Raw genomic sequence first — 23,053 nt, 5'->3', positions numbered from 1 at the left:
TGAAAGTGTTTTCCCCAGGAATTTTTAATGGTCCCGGACCTTTAGAAATTACTGAAGATAGGTCCTTGTTAGCTTTAGCTCTCTTGAGTCCCACTTTCAAAGGCTTCTTCCTGCCCCGTGAAAACGTATGTATGTAGAGCTCTTTGTGCATACCTCTGCCTCGAACCAAAAATCCCATCACCACTTCTTCCTCTGAAACTTTAGGCCTTGCTCTTAACAGCATTTTCAGTAACCTATGATCATAGTTTCTTTTTTTTTTTTTGGCATTATAAGTCTATTGTTAAAAAATAACTTATGTGACTCTTATATTACCTTTCTTTTTTCTTCTTCTACACTGTGAAATGCCTCAGACTGGTTTCTACCCCATGCACTCCTCACTTTCAGTCCATATTCCAAACTCCCACCAGTGCCTAAGCCTTCTTAGTTCACCTTTGTTGTGCATACTGTGCTGGTCACTGTTACTGAGATCCAGTTCTTCTGATGTCCGGTGACAGCATTTCCTGGCTCTCCCGCTTTCCCCAGTCATTTTTGTCCCTAGTTACTCTTCTGTTCACAGCACCTTGAGTAACATCCTAGCAGGTGCTCAGTGAGTCTGAAATACAGAAGTGAATTATAACTCATTTATTCTCCTTCCCCCTCCAGAAATATCTCTGAAAGATCTGCTTCTACCTTGGGTGGTTTCTTTGTTTCCCGAGTTCTTCAGAAGGCTCCTCCTGTCTCAGGTCGAGGGTTTTGTCTGTTTTATGCTTTGCTGTCTTCCCTGTCCCTGCTCAGTGTTACTGTGTAGCAGCACCACACTCCTTCCTTCTGATTGGATTTTCCAGATGTGTCCATCTGAAGTTTCAGTGGATCTCAGTAGTCAGGATAAGCTGATAGTGATTCCCTGTTACTTCATAAAGGGAATTTAAATTCTTTGTCCTTTAAGACTTAGTCATCACAATATTGGCAGTATATTGCCTGGAAAAATTAATTTTCTATTGTTTCCCAAAATCTGCTAAACTTCATTTGGTCCACACTCCTAAATGTCTGATCATGTGACTATTTTCCCTACAGCATTTCAGTGGGGGTATGCTTTATTTGCCCAGATAACACATTACTTGTCTGAGCTCGAATATTTTACCCCTCCTTGAAGTTTTTCCTTCCAGCTCTTGTCATTATTCTCTTTTTTCTGTCAGCTTTGACTCCACCTCGTGATACCTTAAAAAAGTTAGATCTGATCAAGTAATCTGTTATTTGGTAGTATAAATTTTTTGCTTGAGCTTCTTTCCTCCCCCAGATTATAGTCCTATAAAAAAGGGCATGTTCTCTTTCCTCACTGTAGTATGGAATGTATACTATGTTTATTTCTTTGATTAAGGAATCAGGCAGGTGAAAAATCTTTCTTGGCCATCCATTCATGGATAATTTATATGTACTTACTTTTAAATATGTATGCCTAGGTCACATCCCCATATACTCTGCAAGTACTCTTAAGATGCCCATATGATTTAGGTTGAGAGCAGCTTCTCTGATTTCTATTTACAGGCTTGAAGGAAAAAGAGTCCTACTTTCTAAGAAGCAGGTTTTGGTTAAGAAATGATAGCAGAGCCACATGAGCAGAGCCATCTCATACAATGTTCATGCTCCCATGTGAGGCTCCCATGCTCCCATGTGAGGCTGCGGCACTTTATGCTAAAATAATTGTGTGGGGAGAAATTATTTTCAACTTAAAGGATTTTGAAGAGCTCTTTTTTTTTTTTTTTTTTTTTTTAAGCGTGGAAATTTCCTGAAAGGTTTTGAGTAGAGCAAGGCTGGAAGTCAAGAAAACTGAGTAAAACCACAGGGGCAAAGGTGAAAAAAGTGTGCTAGGCACAGTCAGTATAAGCCAGCAGTGTCTTGGACTGTTGTCTGTCTCTTGCAGCTTGATAGGAAAGGGCCTGATGTGAAGTCCTGATCCACTTCTTAAAAAAAGCCTACCTCCTTGAACATGCCAGGTGACACTTCTTGTCCAATAGATAGCTTGGTTTTCCTCGAGCAGCCATTATTTTTAGTAGACTAGTATAATCTTAATTTGGAATCACACTGAGAATCCAGGTGGTAAAAAGTATTCTTTTTCAGATTTTTTCTCTCATTTTTATTTGTTGATATTTTTTTGGCAGTAAACTTAGGAAAACTGGAGATTTTGGAGTACAAGATTGATATGGTTTCATTTGATGTGGGTGATAACAAGTACAGGGCTCACATTCATCTAAAATTTTTAAGATAATAAAAAATAAAGATCACTATTTTAGGAGCAGGTTGAGGAATCTGATTATTACCATTTGTTCCTAAGTGGGACTCAGGAATAGAGAAGTCTGTTCACAGTCAGAATTAGGTAACAGTGGTATGTTGAAAACAAGATTAAGGAAATTGCTAGGAGGTTGACAATGGGAAAAATAACTGCTAAACTTTCTGAGCATGCATTTTGTTCTGAAGTGCTTTATATTTATTGATTTATGTAATCCCACAACAGCCCTAAAGTAGGCATCACTGCATCTTCCTGGTGCATGACCCTGAGCCAGAAGGCATTTAAGTAACTTGCCATAGGTCCCCTAGCCAGAGTTCGTGCTATGTGTTCAAATAGGAAGAAAGAGAACACGGTAGGATGAGTCCATTTTAAATCATAACACTATTAGCATGTAAAAGAAATCTAAACTGTCGAAAAGATGGTATGCTCTGTGATCTGTTTTGTCCTTCCTGTTGGGCATCCACGTTCCTGGGACTCCTTCCAAGTGAAACACAACTAGAGCCCTGGTTAGAGGACTGTTACACTAAACATGAGGAGATTCAGTGCAAGTTTATTGGCACTACTGTGCAGATTTTGAAAAAAAGGCAAAATCATTTGGAAGGCTCTAGACTAGGCAAAATACTACCACAGCAACCTCAGGAAAAGGCAATTATGCCTTAGATCGTAATCTTTCTCTCACAACTCAATATGAAATGTCATGATATAAGGTGCTGATCCACCTCCTCCAAAAACATCCCCCTGTGGACATCTCTGAGAATCCTCCTTGTCCAGCAGCACCCTCACAGCCCTACTGGTTTACCCCATTTTCTGTAGTCCTTCATGCGAACCTTGTCAGTCATCAACATCCCTTGTCTTCTATTACTCTGTTTATACTTTATCTTCTATGCCCAGGTTTAAACAAAATCTTAAAAAGTAGCAAAGATCAAAGGTGCTTATGATTTTGTTAGGGTACATTTCTCTTTTCTCACCACTGGAGATTGTGTATGTGCATGTGCTTGTGTGTGTTTGTTCCAAACCCAAAGAGTTAGGAAACAAAGTACACTTGGCAATTATTTTTATCTGTCCATGAAGCTAACACCTATGCCACAATGATGTGCTTGTATATGTCACATTCTGTATCTTACATTGGAAGATCTAAAAAATGTTAATTTTACCTCTTTTTTAGAAGTCTGGAAAGTTGATGATCTGATACAGAGAGTCCAGGAAAATGAAGACAGAGATTCAAAGCAAATTATATCCATCAACCACAAAACCCTGACTGAAGAGAGAGGTAAAGTTCTTGGTAAGACCTTTAATGTGGAAACAAACCCTGGTCCTTCAAGAAAAATGTCCTATAAATGTGACTCATGTGAAAAGAGTTTAAAATCTATCTCAGAATATATTAGTAGTGACGGAAGCTATGCAAGAATGAAACCTGATGAATGTAGTGCATGTGGGAAATCCCTTCTCCATGTTAAGCTTGAGAAAACTCATCCAGAAGATAAATCTTGTGAGTTTAATCAAGATCAGGAAGCTTATACACTCAATGAAGAAAGTATTTATCAAAACATTCATATTTTGGAGAAACCCTTTGAATATACTGAATGTCAGAAAACCTTTCCAAAGGATACAGCTTTTGTTAGTCATATGGAAGAAAAGCCCTATAAGTGGAATGAATCTGAAATAGCATTTCTCCAAATGTCAAATCTCAATGTACACCAGAGATCTCATATGGAAATGAAGCCCTATGAATGCAATGCTTGTGGGAAATCCTTCTGTAAAAAGTCCAAATTTATTATACATCAGAGGACCCATACAGGAGAGAAACCTTATGAATGTAATCAGTGTGGGAAATCCTTCTGCCAGAAGGGAACTCTCACTGTACATCAGAGAACACACACAGGGGAGAAGCCCTATGAATGTAATGAATGTGGGAAAACCTTCTACCAGAAGTTACACCTCATTCAACACCAGAGAACTCACTCAGGAGAGAAGCCCTATGAATGTAGTTACTGTGGCAAGTCCTTTTGCCAGAAGACACACCTCACACAACACCAGAGAACACATTCAGGAGAGAGACCCTATGTTTGTCATGACTGTGGAAAAACGTTCTCCCAGAAGTCAGCACTTAATGACCATCAGAAAATTCACACAGGTGTGAAACTCTATAAGTGTAATGAGTGTGGGAAGTGCTTCTGCCGCAAATCTACTCTGACTACTCATCAGAGGACTCACACAGGAGAGAAGCCCTACGAGTGTAATGAATGCGGGAAATTCTTCTCACGGTTGTCGTATCTTACTGTACATTACAGAACTCATTCAGGAGAGAAGCCCTATGAATGTAATGAATGTGGGAAAACCTTCTACCTGAATTCTGCCCTCATGAGACATCAGAGAGTACACACAGGAGAGAAACCTTATGAGTGCAATGAATGTGGAAAGTTATTCTCCCAGTTGTCGTACCTCACAATACATCATAGAACTCATTCAGGAGTGAAGCCCTATGAATGTAATGAATGTGGGAAAACCTTCTACCAGAATTCAGCCCTTTGTAGACATCGGAGGATACATAAAGGAGAAAAGCCCTATGAATGTTATATATGTGGAAAGTTCTTCTCTCAGATGTCATACCTCACTATACATCATAGAATTCATTCAGGAGAGAAACCCTATGAATGCAACGAATGTGGGAAAACCTTCTGCCAGAATTCAGCCCTTAATAGACATCAGAGAACGCACACAGGAGAAAAAGCCTATGAGTGCTATGAATGTGGCAAGTTCTTCTCCCAGATGTCATATCTCACTATACACCATCGAATCCATTCAGGAGAGAAACCCTTTGAGTGTAACGAGTGTGGGAAAGCCTTTTCTCGGATGTCATACCTCACTGTACACTACAGAACTCATTCAGGAGAGAAGCCCTATGAATGTAATGAATGTGGGAAGAAATTCTATCACAAATCAGCCTTCAATAGCCATCAGAGAATTCATAGGAGAGGGAATATGAATGTACTTGATGGGGGAAGGCTTCTCTGAAGAGACCTTGTTTGGTCAGAGAACTCTTTTAGTGTAAAGAGTAAGAAGAAACTACCATTTTAAGTCAGAATTGACAGGTGAATGTGGACAGGCCTTTGTGCATTAGACTTGAAATCTGAAAGTTCACAGGGTAGAAACCACAATTTAAACAAGACCATGTGACTTGTTGGATAACATACTCTTAGAATGTACATATGTTTTACCATGGCTTCAAACTATCCTACTTATCAGGGAATTTATACCAAGGGGAAATCTTTCCATTTAAAGAATGTGGAAAATACACTCTTTATGAAATTAGTGATAATAAAAGTTATGTTTCTGATATAATACAAAACTTCTTGTAAAAAATAAATGCAGAAGACAGTTGTGAACAAATATATTCAGTATAAGTAGAGACTGTAAAATAATAATAATTAAGATGGCAACATAGCAGCCTTACATTCATGTGAGTGGATCTTGAGAATGTAGGACTTAGGATTTTGAGGATTTTTTGGTTTGTTTGCTTTTTAGGATGCTACATTACAGGGACTGTATGTTTAGTTTGAATCACATGTGAAAAGGCATTGTACCTTTATTAGAATAATTTGTAAGACGTATGGTAAGATTATCCATTTTAAATAGCACCACTGTGTATTTTAATATGCATTGTCATTGGACTAATAGGCATAAAGTATGCTGCATTTTATACTCTTCCCCAGTGTTTATAAATGTATTTGATCATGTTAATGAACTAAATCTTCCATAAAGAAGTTAATGTTTTTATGTTTTCAACTGTGTCTGAACCAGGAAAAGATAGAAATCTATTCATAAAATAGAAAACTGCATAGGTAACTTCAAATTGTTAATAATGCCTGACATCTGCAGTAGTGAGAAACAGTTGTAGTACTCATTGGACTCTATAGTTTTAAAATGTACTTAAAATATTCCCATTTTTATGATATTTTAATCCTTTTATTTGGATGCCTACCTAAGTTTAAGTGTGCACAGCCTGCATACCATGTAACTTGGAAATTATCTGCATTTTCATAGGATATTGTTGTTAAAGTGAGTTCTACTCCTACCTAGTCCTGAGTCAATTAACACATTCACAGGGGTTTATGGCAGATGTTAAGTGACCATCCTGGCCACTTGCTCCTTACTTACTGCTTTCTGGCAGAGTTTGGGCATCCATTCTTCCTAATGGAATACGGGATAAATCTTGATTAGTTTCAACCAATATTGATAATCCCTTTCTCATTGCCAGCAATTGGTATGGAGTGGTTATAAGACTCTATTCTGGACAGATGAAGGAGATATTTGACAGGTTATTTCTGAAAAAAATATCCTTAAAGATTCAAGGAATCAAACAAGATATAGTATTGGGTCTTTTACTGAACATTTCTTCCTCTGGATGTGATGCTTGGTTATGTCTCTCAACAAAGAATTGTAACTTAAGCATGGCAGAGGAAAAAGATGGGAAGGACCTGGAACACAGATGATGTTATTGCACCGAACTAACCAGTGGTGTAGGCACTCCACCTCTGGACTGTTTTCTTTGGTGAAAGATGAAATGTATTTTTAAGCCAGTTGATTTAGGTTGCTCACTTAGTGATAACTGAAGATACAAAGTTACACTTCTGTAGGAGTTATGCGGTTGAGAGGTGGACTTTATACCACATCAAAAATAAGTTATTTACTTCGATTTCCTTTTTTCTACAAATTTTGTTGTGAACAGTTTTAAGCATTAGAAATTATCTTGGAATAGATATGTATAGTTCCTTGAATTGTTAATTACTGACCTAAGAACCTTTGGAACCTGATATGTCAAGTATACCTTCCTTCTTATAATGCATGGCATAAACTTTGTTTAGATTAATTTATATTATTCATGAGTCATTGCTGCAATGTTAGTTGACAGTATTTGGTAGGAGGTAAGGAACTACTACTTTTGTTTGCTTTCCAATGATTAGCCTGATAACCTATATTATTTGAATTTACCCCTTATCACTGAGATGAAATGTCCTATTTTTATGTATTTGAGTCAACTTATGATGCCTGTTTTTGTGGCTCAGCACTGTTCCTCCATAATCTAGATCTTCTAGTGAGTATGCTACATCACAAGAATTAAAAGTCCGGTAGGTTTGTAGAGTTTTGTGTAGGAACTATATATTCATAGATATTTGTAGAAATGGTATCTACAAAGGTTTCCCACACTAGTGTGTGCATAATAGCTTAAATATACAGTATGTATTTTAAGTAAAATATTTGAAAATTTTAAATGGTTTACCACTTTTTTTTTCTCCATGGAGTGCTTGCACATAAAAGGGCCTAGTACGTATAAGTGGTCCTACACTGCCTCTTCAATACGTAGTAATTTGTTTTCAGAGATGTCAGTGTTTTCCTATTACTACATCTCTAAAATCAGGATCAATAGCATGTTCTACTTTAACTTGCATTTTTTCCATTCTTTCGTAGAGGTACTTAAAATAACGGTTTGTCTTAGATTTGGTGGAATGTAGTACTGAAGTTTTTAACTATCCCTGGCAAGCTTGTAAGGCACACCGGCCTGAGTCGTGGAAGCAGCACTGGGGGAACTGGCTCAGTTTACCTGGCAGGCAGCAGGGACTGAAAGCGGAATTGGAGCAGAGCAGGAGTGCTTGCTTTTTATCACAGTGACCTCACAATGTGGACTGTGAGCAGATTAAGAACTCAGAGGGATTTTCAAGGGCTGGGCAGGAGATTGGCCCTTCCTGGCAGGTGGAGGTGTGAGATTCTCATAAACTTTTTAATCATTTTAGGGTTATGGAAGTGGTGATTCATTTATTGTTGCCATGCCTTCAAATAGGTGAAAATGCACATGCGGTGTTAACACCAGGATTCTGAGACCAGAGTCCTTCACTTTGCTCCATCTCAATATGCCTGGCTGGGCTGTCACACTCCCCAAAGCAATTTGTATAATGAACCAAGTGATTGCAGCCCAAATAGTTGCCAGCTTACAGAATGCCTGTCATTAAACACAAGGGAATGTTTTTTTTTTTTCATTCCAGAGATAACTACACCCATAAATGGCTTTTCTCTGCCTTGAATCTAAAAATCTGTGAGCCTGCCAAATTGATGAACTAGTATGGGCTGCTGACTTATTTCCATAGCCCAACTTGAGATGCCACAGGAGTAAGAGCAGCTCTTGGGTACAGGGAGCTAGATTGGGTGGGGAAGCTCTGCAGCTGGATGGGCAGGTGTGGCTCTCTTGGGGGAGGTATTGCCAGAGACAGCAGAGAGCCAGGTGCTGAAGAAAGCCTCTGGATTGTAATATTTTTTTACACTATGCTTTTGTTCTCCATGGTAGTGACACAAGCACAATATTGCCACCATGGCACATCATGAGACAGGAGAGAAGGAGCATTGACAATGGCAGTTTGGGTTCCATTAGGGCAGCACTTTGGTCCAGCTGAGATGAGGGGGACACAGCAGACACAAAGTGTCAGCCTGGTGTCCTCTCCCACTCTAAAGCCAGGGCTAATAAGCAGGCATGCTTTTCTGGGCGGAAGTACTTTTGGTGATGATGTAGAGTGCCCAGGAGAGAGGGATCAGTCAGGAAGGGGGTTCATCCCAGTTAGGGGATGGTTTTTTTTTTTTTTTAATTTTTATTATGGTATGATTGATATACACTCTTATGAAGGTTTCACATGAAAAAACAATGTGGTTACTACATTCACCCACATCATCAAGTCCCCACCCATACCCCAATGCAGTCACTGTCCATCAGTGCAGCAAGTTGCCAGAAATCCACTATGTCCCTTCTCTGTGATACACTGTTCTCCCCGTGATTCCCCACACCATGTGTACTAAACACAATACCCCTCAGTCCCCTTCTCCCTCCCTCCCCACCCACCCTCCCACACCCCTCCCCTTTGGTAGCCACTAGTTCATTCTTAGAGTCTGAGTCTGCTGCCATTTTGTTCCTTCAGTTTTGCTTCATTGTTATACTCCACAAATGAGGGAAATCATTTGGCATTTGTCTTTCTCTGCCTGGCTTATTTCACTGAGCATAATGTCCTCCAGCTCCATTCATGTTGTTGCAAATGGTAGGATTTGTTTTTTTCTTATGGCTGAATAGTATTCCATTGTATATATGTACCACATCTTCTTTATCCATCTACAGATGAACACTTAAGTTGCTTCCATATCTTGGCTTTTGTAAAAAGTGCTGCAATGAACATAGGGGTGCATATGTCTTTTTGAATCTGAGAACTTGTATTCTTTGGGTATATTCCAAGGAGTGGGATTCCGGGGTCAAATGGTATTTCTATTTTTAGTTTTTTGAGGAACCTCCATATTGCTTTCCATAATGGTTGAACTAGCTTACATTACCACCAGCAGTGTAGGAGGGTTCCCCTTTCTCCACATCCATACCAACATTTGTTGTTCTTAGTCTTTTCAATGCTGGCCATCCTTACTGGTGTGAGGTGATATCTCATTGTGGTTTTAATTTGCATTTCTCTGATGATTAGTGATGTGGAGCATATTTTCATGTGTCTGTTGACCATCTGAATTTCTTCTTTGGAGAACCATCTCTTCATATCCTCTGCACATTTGTTAATCGGGTTATTCTCCCATACTGTAGGATGCCTTTTTGTTTTGTTGATGATGTCCTTTGCTGTACAAAAACTTTTTAGTTTAATGTAGTCCCATGAGTTCATTTTTGCTTTTGTTTCCCTTTCTCAAGGAGATGGGTTCAGGAAGAAGTTGCTTATGCTTATATTCAGGAGATGTTTGCCTATGTTGTCTTCTAAGAGTTTTATGGTTTCATGACCTACATTCAAGTCTTTAATCCATTTTGAGTTTACTTATGGGGTTAAAAAATAATCCAGTTTCATTCTCTTGAATGTAGCTGTCCAGTTTTGCCAATACTAGCTGTTGAAGAGGCTGTCATTTCCCCATTGTATGTCCATGGCTCCTTTATCATATATTAATTGACCATATATGTTTGGGTTTATATCAGGGCTCTCTAGTCTGTTCCATTGGTCTATGGGTCTGTTCTTGTGCCAGTAGATTGTCTTGACTACTGTGGCTTTGTAGTAGAGTTTCAAGTTGGGGAGTGTAATTCCCCCTGCTTTATTCTTCCTTCTCAGGATTGCTCTGGCTCTTCAATGTCTTTTGTAGTTCCATATGAATTTTAGGATTATTTTCTCTCATTCGTTGAAGAATGCTGTTTGTATTTTGATAGGAATTGCATTGAATCTATAGATTGCTTTAGGCAGGATGGCCATTTTGACAATATTAATTCTTCCTATCCATTAGCACAGGATGGGTTTCCATTTATTGGTATCTTCTTTCATTTCTCTCATGAGTGTCTTGTAGTTTTCAGAGTATAGGTCTTTCACTTCCTTGGTTAGGTTTATTCCTAGGTATTTTACTCTTTTTGATGCAATTGTGAATGAAATTGTTTTCCTGATTTCTCTCTCTGCTAGTTCATTGTTAGTGTTTAGGAATGCCACAGATTTCTGTGTATTAATTTTGTATCCTGCAACTTTGCTGAATTCAGATATTAGATCTAGTAGTTTTGGAGTGGATTCTTTAGGGTTTTTTGTACAATATGTCATCTGCAAACAGGGACAGTTTTTTGTACAATATGTCATCTGCAAACAGGGACAGTTTAACTTCTTCCTTGCCAATCTGGATGCCTTTTATTTCTTTTGTTGTCTGATTGGGGGATCTCTTTCTTTTGTACATCACACATCTCTACTAAAACACCCTCAGGAGGAGGAACTAGGAGTTCGTGGATATCTCAGTGAAAATGAATTCCAGAAAAAAAGACATTTGAGAAGTTTACTAAGAGCACATCATACCATGTACATAGCTGGCAAGCTTGATGGGATGTGGAAATCCAGATTTCAAAATTTTAATATCCTTGAAGAAAAATATATTGATAATATGAAGCAGAAAAAGACAGTTTATCCAAGAAAGGGGGAGGAGGTACTGGGCATGAAATAAATAATTCAATAGATGAGCTTAACAATTCATAAAGAAAAAAAAGCTATTAGTGGGCTCTGTGGTAGTGGCAAATAATTGGCCCAGCACTCCAGAAAGAATGAGTGCAATGTGAAAAATAAAAGACTGAGATGTAGAAGACAGTAGAGATAATATCCATATACTGGGATCCTCAAAGAAAAAGGGGCAAGATGGAAAGAAAATACACGAATTGAAATTTTCACAAAATGAAAAAGGGAAATTGAAACGTGCCTCTGTAATGCCAAAAGGAAAAATACAGAAGATCTCATCTATAAAGGAAAATGTATTTAACCTAAAACAAGACCAATAACTAGACTACAAGGCTGTCCAGCAGAGTAATGAGAAAAGGGCAGGAGTCAAGGACTGTGCACATGGCATTTGACATTATTAGAAATGCAAGGCAAAACAAAGACACACCTTTACACACATCAGAATGGCAAGCATTACAGCCAGATAGATACTGGTGAGGATGTCATGCTAATAGGTAACGTTTGTATACTGTGAAAGTGTGTTAAATGATACAGCCATTCTGATAAATTGACCTGGAAATATCTTAAAATTAATGTGAATGCCTTACCATGCAGTGGTACCCTAATCCGCTTATGTACCCCAGAGAAATTCCATACACAAGAGTGTTATGAGGAATTCCATCGCAACACTTCTGAGCTTTCTTAGGTGAATGCCACTAAAAAAGTAAGTAAAATGTGGGTCACATGGTGGCATGCTGTCCATTGGCCTGAAGTATATGCTATATTTGCATGTAGTACGTTTGATCAAATCTTTTAGATATGAATGAAAAATTTAGAATGAGGTTCTACGTAACTAAACCATATCTGTTTTTGTTAAAATTACACATCCACAACCCACCCATTAGTCAAAATGGTGCCAGACCCCCACACTACTCAACCTAAGATGGCGACTGTTAAGTCTCGATTTCCCGAGATTAGGTTCAGCTTCCCAGTCATAACACAAAAAACTCTGACACAGATCACTAAGTCCCGCCAGCTGACCCCAATGAATCCATAACCAATCAGCTTGTGCCAAGTGCCTTAACAGGATATATAAGCCAAAGCTCCCCAGCCTGCATGGCTGCTCTCTCACTCTCGCGGGCAGCCACCTCGCTGCTGCTAATAAATCTCTTGGTTGGATAGTCGCTTCTCGGTGTGGTTGTCTCTTCCCCTAAGGAATCTGATGGTCTTTTATTGGTGCTGTGATTCGGATGGGGCTCCTCCACCAGGAGTGGGACACCCATCTGTTAGAGGATGAGACCGCTTGAGACTTCCCTGAGATAGCCAGCCTGCACCCATCTCGATCGCCTTCTTCACATCCACCATCGGCTTCGAGATTGGTGAGTTCCCCAATCCTGAATCCCTCAACCTGAAGGGCTACAAAATGGGAAGCTGACCGTTGATCATCTGGCACTTCCCAAGGCCACCTGTGAGCAAGGAAGACATCCCACTCAGACCTTTATGGTCACAGTGGTCCTTGAGGGATTCTCATCAGTCCCGGGGCTCGGCCGGCGGTAAGACCAGACCCTTTCCTTTCCCTCTCACTCAGCCTGGGTCTCACCTTTTCTCCTGCTCTCCAAAAACCCTGGTGCCAGGTGACCCAAGGCCCTCTGACCCCTCAGGGTCCCTGAGCTATTGGGACTCAGTGACGACCGAATCCCATAGCCCAAGATCTCACCTGGTATTTGATCTGAGTGGGGACACCCCTCTAGTCAACATATCAACACCCTTATATCCACATGGGGGGGGTGTCTTCTCTGCCGGCTGACTCCCCACTAAGATGTCTTTTAGACAATTTAAATACTCTCAGCCTAACTCCAGATATCAGGCCAAAAAAACTCATCAAACTTTGTACCCAAGATTGGCCCACTTACCCATTAGATAACCAAAATAAATGGCCCCCTCACGGGTCCCTAGATCCCGCACTCCTGTGAGATCTTTACAACTATTGTGAGTGATCGAGAAAATGGGTAGACACTCCTTATGTTCAGACTTTCTCTCTCCTCCCATCTAATCCATCCTTATGCATGAATTGTAACCCGAAACATGTCCTACTAGCATATTGACCCCCCTCAGCCATCCCTTCTTCCCCCACGGAGTTTGACCCAGTGGATGAGCCACCTACCTACAGACGATAGGCTTCACAACCACCCTCCTCCTCCAATCCCAGTACCAGCCCCAGCACCAACTCCACTGGTACCAGTTCCTCCTACTCCCTCTACTCCTACTACTCCCTCAGCTGCTCCTACTCCCTCTGCTCCTACCCCCACCTCCCATTCTTTCAGTCCTCCCACCACTCGCTCCCACACCCAATCTGCTCACTTGCCAAAGGTTATGGCCCCTCTTCAGGAGGTGGCCAGAACTGAAGGAATAGTCCACGTCCATGTTTCCTTCTGTATGGCAGACCTCTTCCAAATTGAAAAGTGTCTAGTCTCCTATACCACCAATTCAACCTCATACATCAAATAATTTCAATATTTACTCCAGGCATACAGCTTAACATATGACATCTATATGATCTTTTCCAATACACTGCTCCCAGAAGAGTGCAGGCGAGTATGGGAACAAGCTGATGAAGTTCATCAAACTACCCCTGCCCATCCAATAGGGGCACAGGCTGTTCCAGACCAAGATCCTAACTGGGATTACAACACTCCTGGTGAACTGGTCCTCTGGATCAATTCTCCATCTGCCTAGTCACGGGACTTAAACGAGCCACACAAAAGGCAGTCAATTTTGAAAAGCTACAGGAAATCAAGAAAAACACGAAAACCCCTCCACTTTTCTAGACAGACTGACTAAAGCCCTTCCGCAATATACCAATCTCAATCCAGAAAATCCAGATGGCTGACAACTCCTCATAACCTATTTCTTTTCCCAGAGTCACCCCGACATATGGGCTAAATTAAAAAAATTGGACAGGGGGCTTCTTACTCCCCAAACTGAGGTTTTAGCCACAGCTTTTAAAGTCTATCACAATAGAGATGAAAAAGCCAAACGGCAAAAGTACCAGATGCTAGAGCAAGCCCTACAAAACCCCAGCCCATCCACTGTGACAGGGACAATAAGGACGTCCTCCACCAAAAATGCCTCCGGGACCCTGTTTTAAGTGTGGAATGGAAGGACATTAGGCCTGCACATGCCCCAATCTCAAGCCACCACCAGGACTGTGTCCCAAGTGCCATTCTGGAGGTCACTGGGTGGTAAATTGCCCCGGCCCTGTGTGTGTGTGGTGGGGGGGGGGATCACTCCAACCCAAACCCAGACCTCTTAGGCCTGGTGTCAGATGACTGACAAGGCCTTGAGACTCCCTTCCCAACGAATGTCATCACCTTCTAGGAGCCCAAGGTAACCATTCTGGTGGATGGATGTCCCATTAACTTCCTCTTAGACACAAGTGCCATGTTCTCAGTATTGAGGGAGTTTTGGGGACCTACCTCTCCATCTAAATCCCCTATTGTTGGGGTAGGGGGCCAAACAGTATTTCCAAAAAAGACCCCCATACTTTCCTGCTCATTCTCTGGTCATCCCTTCTCTCACACATTCCTATTCATGTCCCAATGCCCTGTTCCCTTGTTAGGAGGAGACATATTATCAAAATTCCAAGCTTCCATTTCATTTAGCCTCGCTCCTTCCCTTATCCTCATTCTTGCAGAAGCTATCGAGCCAACACCCAATCGAAGCCCTTCCATCCCCCCATCAGTGAACCCCAAGTCTGGGACACAACTACCCCCTCTTTAGCAAAATGCACGCCTGTTAAAATTCACCTAAAAGACCCCCTACACTTTCTTTGCCAACCCCAATATCTCCTGCCCACCACTAACCTTCTAGGGATTCAGCCAGTCATTGCAGATTTACATCAGAAGGGACTCATTAGGCCCACACATTCTCCCTATAATACCCCAATTTTAGCTGTAAAAACGCCTAATGGCTCTTCCCGCTTAGTCCAAGATTTAAGACTCATAAATACTGCAGTCAAACCTATCCACCCACTAGTACCAAACCCATATACAATACTATCTTCCATACCCAACTCTTCCCTCTATTTTTCAGTTATTGATCTCAAAGATGCTTTCTTCACCATCCCTTTATCCCCCAAATCTCAAGACATCTTTGCTTTTACCTGGACTGACACACACACACACCAATCCCAACAATTCACTTGGACAGTACTCCCTCAGGGCTTCAGAGATAGCCCGCACATATTCGGACAAGCCCTAGCAAATGACCTTAAGGAGCTAACACTCCCTGAGTCCACACTCCTTCAATATGTTGATGATCTCCTTCTGTGCAGCCCCTCTCTTCAAGCCTCTGAAGCCAATACCATTACCCTTCTTAACTTTCTTTAGGAAAAAGGATACCGGGTCTCCCCACATAAAGTTGAGTTATCTCAACAAAGTCACATACTTACGAGTCCAACTATCACATGGCTCCAAGGCCATCACTCTAGACTGAAGAAAACTGATTCGAGAATTACCCACTCCAATAACAAAGGAAGAAATACTCTCATTCCTAGGTCTAGCAGGGTACTTTCGAGCCTGGATTCCCAATTTCTCCCTCCTAGCTGCTCCCCTTTACCGTTTAACAAAAGGAAACTCAAGGGAACCCCTACTCAACTCTGCCAAGACTCCTTTCTTAAAGCTCCAACAAGCTCTTCTCCAAGCTCCTGCCCTTCACTTACCAGACATACAACAACCTTTTACTCTATATGTACATGAAAACAAAGGACTGGCCTTAGGAGTCTTAGGACAAATGAAAGGCCCCACTTTTGCTCCTGTAGCCTATCTCTCCAAAAAGCTAGACCCTACAGTTCAAGGATGGGCTCCGTGTCTAAGAGCCTTGGCAGCGGCATATGTCCTAATCCAGGAGGCAAAAAAACTCACTTTTGGAGGCATGATCACAATCATATCACCCCATCACTTAAAGGACCTCCTAACATATAAGGGCTTAAAGACCCTTCTCCCCTGCCAAATCATTTTGCTCCTCGTCTCCTTTCTACATGATTCTTCTATCACCTTTCAGGCCTGCTCATCCCTAAATCCTGCTACATTATTCCCCGTTATGCAAGACCTGCCCTTCTATCACTGTATTGAAACCCTCAAAGACCTCCTCCCATGTCCCTCCCATATAAAAGAAGGACTCCTAGAAAATCTTACTCATGTTTGGTTCACTGATGGCAGTTCTTTTCTAATGAATAGGGAACAGCAGGCAGGATATGCCATTGTTTCCCTAACTGAAACCATTGAGGCAAAATCTCTACCACAAAACACAACCAACCAACTGGCCGAGCTCTTTGCAGTCAAGCATGCCTCTGAACTAGCCGCTGATTGCTCCCTGACACTTTACACTGATTCCACGTATGCTTTCCACATCCTTTCTCACTTATCAATCTGGAAAGAAAGGGGACTATTAACTACCAAAGGCACCTCCATTACCAATTCTAAACCTATCACAGACCTCCTCCATGCCTCTCTCCTCCCTAGTGAGATAGGAATCATTCACTTCTGCTCACACCAATCTGACTCATCCCCAATAACAATAGGCAACTCTAAAGCAAAACTCTAAACTCTAAAGCAAACTCTAATAGGCTGCAAGACAGGCAGCTATGTCAGAAAACCCAACCATTGCTCTAGACATTCCCCATTGCTCTTCCAACATTCCTGATAATTTTCCTCCCAAACATGACCTCTTTTCCTACGTACACTCTCTATTTCACACCAGCCGACAAAATTTAAAAGTTTCTCAACTCCTTCTTTCCTCTAACCGCCAAAGACCTCAAATACATCCAAGAGCTAACCACTGACTGTCATATCTGCCAAATAACTAATCCTAACACCCCTTTGAAACCCAGCTTTTTTCCAACTCATCAGGCTAGAGGACATATCCCTAGAGCAGACTGGCAGCTTGTCTTTACTACCATGCCCAGAGTCTGAAAAAACACATATCTTCTGGTGCTTGTGGACACATTCTCAGGATAGGTTGAGGCCTTCCCCACTTCAAACAAGAGGACTTCCACCGTCACTTCAATTCTTCTCTCAGATATAATCCCGAGATTTGGAATGCCCGCCTCATTTCAATCAGACAATGGCCCAGAATTTATGTCCCACATCACACAGAGAATTACAGGAGCCCTCAACATCTGACTGCATTTCCATATTCCTTATAATCCCAAATCGTCAGGGAAGTGAAACATACCAATCGAACACTAAAAAACATTCTGACCAAACTCTCTCAAATTACATACTGATTGGATCAAACTTCCTCTAGCTGTTTTGTCTTTGAGTACTCCCAAAAAAACCTTCATTATTATCCCCTTTTGAGGTCATGTATGGTAGACCTCCGCTGCACCCCGGAATAACTCCTTCTCACCTTCTCCCTGAATACTTTTCTTACCCCCTTCTTTCTTTCATTCTCTCCCAGCTCTGGAGACATCAAGAAGCCCTATTACCCAATCCCCTGAGGTCTCACATCTCTTTACCCCTGACTCCGAGTGACTGGGTATACTTCTCTCCTCCCTCTGCAGACTCCATTCCCTTGACACCGAAATGGAAAGGACCTCTAAAAATCATTCTCTGCACTCCTACTGCTGCTCAATTAGAGGAGTTCCCTGGAAAATTAACCTCGTGGATTCATATCTCCAGGTTGAAGCCGGCCAGACCTCCAGGAGACAGCTCAGGAGAAAAAGCCTCAAATCTGACCCCTCCATGCTTCACCTGCACCCCCTGCACAACAGATCCCCTAAAACTCTGCCTCTTCTGCCTAAAGTTCCCCCCCACCATTCCGAGGATGGACCTTAGCATCCCCACCTTATTCACTCTTACCCTCTGCTTCCTTACTCCCTTTGCCAATACATCATATGTTTGGAGATTCAAGGTGAAAGAAACATATACACAAAAAACCCCACAAAAAACACTGCCCTGGCAGCCACAGCTGTTGCCCCACAACAGGCTGTGCTTCCGCCATTACAATTTCCCTACACAACTCTGAGCTGATACAACAACCCACTTGGCCCTATGTTCCACCTTCGACCAGACAAAAGAATCCTGTCGCAACTGGTGGGTTGAAACTTATGGGGGCTCCCCCTACTGGTCGTGCAAAATACATGATGCATACAATGGTGCAGGAATGTTCAAATTTAACTCAAACACAAAAACCTTCACCTTGACAATTTCAAACCCATGGGATTCCCAATGGGCAACCAGAGTGACAGGAAAATTCTATTCCAATGGGTACTCATCTCAGCCCTTCAGGGAGTTTAGCCTAAGTAGAGAGTATGTCTCCATTGCTACCCAACACTCCCAACTATTATCCAGCATACAATGCTCTGAGCAAATACTTGTTAGTCAGCTAGAAAGCCCAGACCTTGTCTCTCCCCCCTCAGATCCCTCCTCATCCCCTTCATTCTACTCTTGGCTCCATATCATACAAAACACTCTTGCCTTCTTAAACCACACTACCCTCACCCTGAAGCCAACAAACTGTTTCTTTTGTGCCTCTTCAGCTCGGCCCTTATTAGCTGCAGTCCCTCTTAACATCACAAATTATACCTTCTTGACCTCTTAGGAACCCCTATCAGCCCAATTACCAATGTTCCTTTATGGGAACCAGAAACAGACAATATCTCACTCCCCTTACATGCCTGCATTTTTCCAAACTCCCTTACTAATGTCTCTCTAGGGAGAGGCAATTGCACTTATAACCAAACCATCTCTACAACCTCCTATTCGCGACCAGGAGACTTTCTCTGGTGTAACGGCACTCTCTTAAACCAAATTCTACCCAATCAATCAGATCCTTGTTTTCTTGTCACTATTGTCCCTCAACTAACATTATACAGCAGCTCCAAAGTACAATGGTTGCTTCCTCACTCCAGAACCCACTGAGCGGCCTTTCTTCCCATTATGGTCGGGATATCCCTCTCTGCATCTGCGGCAGGAATGGGCCTCTCAGGAGACGCCTTAGGACACTCCCTATGGGCAGTAGATGACCTTAATGGCAAGCTAAAAATGGCTTTAGATTCCACTGCTGAATCCCTGTCCTGACTACAGAGACAAGTTACATCTCTAGCCCAAGTGACCCTACAAAACCAGTGGGCCCTAGATCTTCTAACCACCGAAAAGGGAGGGACTTTCCTCTTCCTTAAAAAAGAATGCTGTTATTATGTCAACGAGTCAGGACTAGTGATAGAAAACGAACACAGACTGGCCGATCTTGCAGAAAATCTAAAGGTCCCCCACAAAGACTAGCATAATGGGACTCTTCCAGTCCCCTCTCCTTACTTGGCTCCTGCCTATCCTTGGTCCTTTACTCATAATCTTTCTTTTCTGCACCTTCCTGCCCTGCATAATTAAATTCATTTAAAACCAAATCAGCAAAATTTCTAACCAGACTTTCAACCAGCTCCTCCTTAGGGACTACCAGTTGCTGAAAGATGTGGATGAGACAAGTGCTGAAATTCCTTGAAGCGCTACGGGAAGATAGCTGGCTCCTTCCAGACATCCAGCACACCAGTGATTGGTTCGAGGGACTGTTCAAAATCTGGATCCAGGGAACATTTCTTGAGTTCTCTGAGGAAGAAATCTTCACCTTTGGGGCCTGGGTATATGCCATTATGGGACTGATGGTCCCAAACCTTGTTACCTTGTTTGACCATAACTCTTCCCTTTTGCCCCCCCATCACCACCCCCTTCCAGCAGGAAGTAGCCAGAAAATTCGACATCTCCTCTCCCATACTAAATCAAAAAGGGAGGAATGTTAGTCAAAATGGCACCCAACTCCCACACTCCTCGACCTAAGATGGTGACTGTTTTTTAGGTTTCCCGAGATTAGGTTCAGCTTCACACTCATGACACAAAAAGCTCTGTGACGCAGACCAATAAGGTCCCACCAGCTGACCCCAATGAATCCATAACCAATCAGCTCGTGCCAAGTGCCTTAATAGGATATATAAGCCAAAGCTCCCCAGCCTGCATGGCTGCTCTCTCACTCTCACAGGCAGCCACCTCACCGCCGCTAATAAATCTCTTGGTTGGATATTCACTTCTCGGTGTGGCTGTCTCTTCCCCTAAGGAATTTGACAATCTTTTAATCCCCATGTAGGTTAAAGTGTATGTGTTTGAAGTTGTGAACTGACTAGTATGCATGCCTATGGGGAAAGGAAGGGAATGGAATTGAGGCTTGGTATGAAGAGGAATCAGGTAAAGTGAGAATGGGACACATACACAAACCAGCAGGGCTAACAAACACACATTCTGAAATGGGTAGTCTGAACCTTAGGACTCCTCCAGAAACATTAAAATGTACAGAAAAATTAAGATCCTAGTATTTTACTCTGTTCAGTTTACCTAGTTTTAAGGCTCAGGTGCCTAAATGGTGTCTGTACCTTTTTTGGTATCTTCAACCCAAACCAACTTTAGTAAAAAGGCTGTGGCTGCTTCACCCGTTGGGCATTCTGTACTTTTAAATGTCCCTCCTGTGATGAAAGTGTTTGCAGCACATTGTAGATTTCATTCAGTGTAAGACTGGGCTGCTCATCAACTGCAGTGCTGCCCTTTGTTTATAAGAGATGCTCCCTTCCCCTTGCGCTGCAGCAGGGCACACCACTGGGGATTTAACTTCCCCACCCTCAGCCAGGCAGGTCCCAGTGACTAAACTTTGGTCTGTGGGGTGGGAGGGGAAATAACTCATCTTTGGGTCACATTCTGAAAAGGAGACCATTGGTTCTTTGCTTCCTCTTTCCTCTTCTGTTGGGTGTGATAGAACCATGGTATTGGTGAGCTAGCTTCTACCCTGAGAACAAGGACAAAACCTGGGAGTAGGCGTGGGCAACTTGAGGCTCTATAGGCTGTCAGGTCTCTTGCAGCTGCTCAGCTCTGCCGCTATGGTAGGAAAGCACCTCCACACATGTGCAGATGAGACTGTGTTCCAGTAAACTTAGGGCGTAAACTTAGGGCTGGACACTGGCCTCTACATTTCATATAATTTTCATGTGCCATAAAATACTCTGATTTAAAAAAAACAAAAATGTAAAAACCATTCTTGGCTGACAGGCTGTATAAAAAGGCAGTGGGCCCAATTTGACCTATGATCCATATTTTGCTGACTCCTTCTTTAGGGAATGGAAAAGTAACAAGATAAAAGGGCCCTTGTCTCTTGTGAACCTCATGGGTCAGGACTGTCCTACTTCTCTGGGACCACCTGTTAGTTTGGAATTGTACATGAGATATCAGTCATCTTCATTCAGTCACTTTACTTGGCAGCGAGCCCAACACTGATACAGAATTAACCAACCAAAAATGAACTTCAGTTATTTCTTCTAAAATGCAACATTCCTCCAAAACAGTAGCATAGAAATGAGACTAAATAAAAGAGTAAGTCATAGAAGAAGTAAAAGGCAGCAAAACCTTTGTAACAGCATAAGAGCATTAGCAAAGTCAAATGGAGCAATCCTAATAAAAAATAAGTTTTAACCATTTGACCCAGGAATTCCACTCCTAGGAATATACCCTAAGAACACAGGAGCCCAGTTTTAAAAAGACAGATGCACCCTTATGTTTATCGCAGCACTATTTACAGTAGCCAAGAAATGGAAGCAACCTAAGTGTCCATCAGTAGATGAATGGATAAAGAAGATGTGGTCTGTATACACAATGGAATACTATTCAGCCATAAGAAGAAAACAAATCCTACCATTTGCAACAACATGGATGGGGCTAGAGGGTATTATGCTCAGTGAAATAAGCCAGGTGGAGAAAGACAAGTATCAAATGACTTCACTCATCTATGGAGTATAAGAACAAAGAAAAAACTGAAGGAACAAAACAGTAGCAGACTCAAAAAACCCAGGAATGAACAAACAGTTACCAAAGGGAAAGGGATTGGGGAGGATGAGTGGGGAGGGAGGGATAAGGGGGAAAAGGGGGCATTATGATTAGCAGACATAATATAGAGGGTAGAGCATGGGGAAGGCAGTATAACACAGAGAGGACAAGTAATGATTCTATAGCATCTTACTACGCTGATGGACAGTGACTGTAATGGGGTATGTGGTGGGGACTTGATAATAGGGGGACTCTAGTAACCATAATGTTACTCATGTAATTGTACATTAATGATACCAAAATTAAAAAAGTTTTAAAAAGTTCCCAATATGCAGTATTTTCATCTTTAGAAAAATGGGTGCCCAGCTCGTTTCTAAATATTATTCTCCACTAAACTGAACCAGAACTCTTTAGAATAGCAGCTTATTCTAAAGCTAATTAGAAAAACTAACAGCATAGAACATTGATTTGTACTAGTAAACAGGAAGTACCCAAGAACTGATAGGAAGTGACTTCACCAAAAATGGCAGAGTAGGTGAATCAAGGGCTCTTCTCCCCCAACTTGAACAACTAAGTAGCTGGCAACTATTGCAGAACTCTAGAAATCTAGTCCAAAGTTACAACCACCAGGGGAGGAATGGGGAAGGAGGCAGCAGCTTAGTGAGAGAGCTGACTTAACCAGCCCATCTGCCATCCCCACACCTGGGATTGGGGCCAAATGAAAGGGCAGCTTGCACTCCAGGAGAGCTGCTGGGCTTGGGGGAGAATTACCTTAATCTCAGGACACTGTGGTTGTGGGTTTCACTTATGGGGCCATCATCTGTGAGACTGTTGCAAGGGCTTCCCTTTTGTTTCTTCTGCTCAGCAGCAGGCCTGCTGCCCAGATTGCTTGTGCCAGAGCACTTAAAGACACACGTACTAGCTGCACACCCTGGGGCAGGAATGAGGCAAGG

At 42.0% G+C, this 23,053-nt stretch overlaps 2 protein-coding genes across 9 annotated transcripts in view; one reads left to right on the top strand and one right to left on the bottom strand.

The window, feature by feature from the left end:
* Positions 1 to 23,053, bottom strand: part of LOC108404770 (uncharacterized) — a 94,962-nt gene that overhangs the window by 3,261 nt on the left and 68,648 nt on the right. The gene's annotated exons all lie outside the window — the stretch shown is intronic.
* ZNF12 (zinc finger protein 12) overlaps positions 1 to 23,053 on the top strand; it is a 32,582-nt gene that overhangs the window by 7,209 nt on the left and 2,320 nt on the right. Inside the window, exons 5-7 of one of the 8 annotated variants that reach the window (XR_012122168.1) lie at positions 643 to 722; positions 3,432 to 3,536; positions 4,558 to 4,715. Coding sequence is in view for 5 of the 8 variants with exons in the window: in XM_073215100.1 (XP_073071201.1) it covers positions 643 to 722; positions 3,432 to 5,281 (1,930 nt within the window). In the remaining 3 variants the exon portion in view is untranslated. Of the gene's footprint in view, positions 1 to 642; positions 723 to 3,431; positions 7,540 to 23,053 lie in introns of those variants that run through there. The other 7 variants (XR_012122166.1, XR_012122167.1, XM_073215100.1 and 4 more) reach the window with 7 other exon arrangements.

This window comes from Manis javanica, chromosome 10 (genome assembly GCF_040802235.1).
Source record: "Manis javanica isolate MJ-LG chromosome 10, MJ_LKY, whole genome shotgun sequence".
In the NCBI taxonomy this organism is placed as follows: domain Eukaryota; kingdom Metazoa; phylum Chordata; class Mammalia; order Pholidota; family Manidae; genus Manis; species Manis javanica.
Note: the sequence above shows the minus strand (reverse complement) of the source record. Positions and strands in the feature narration are given on the sequence as shown.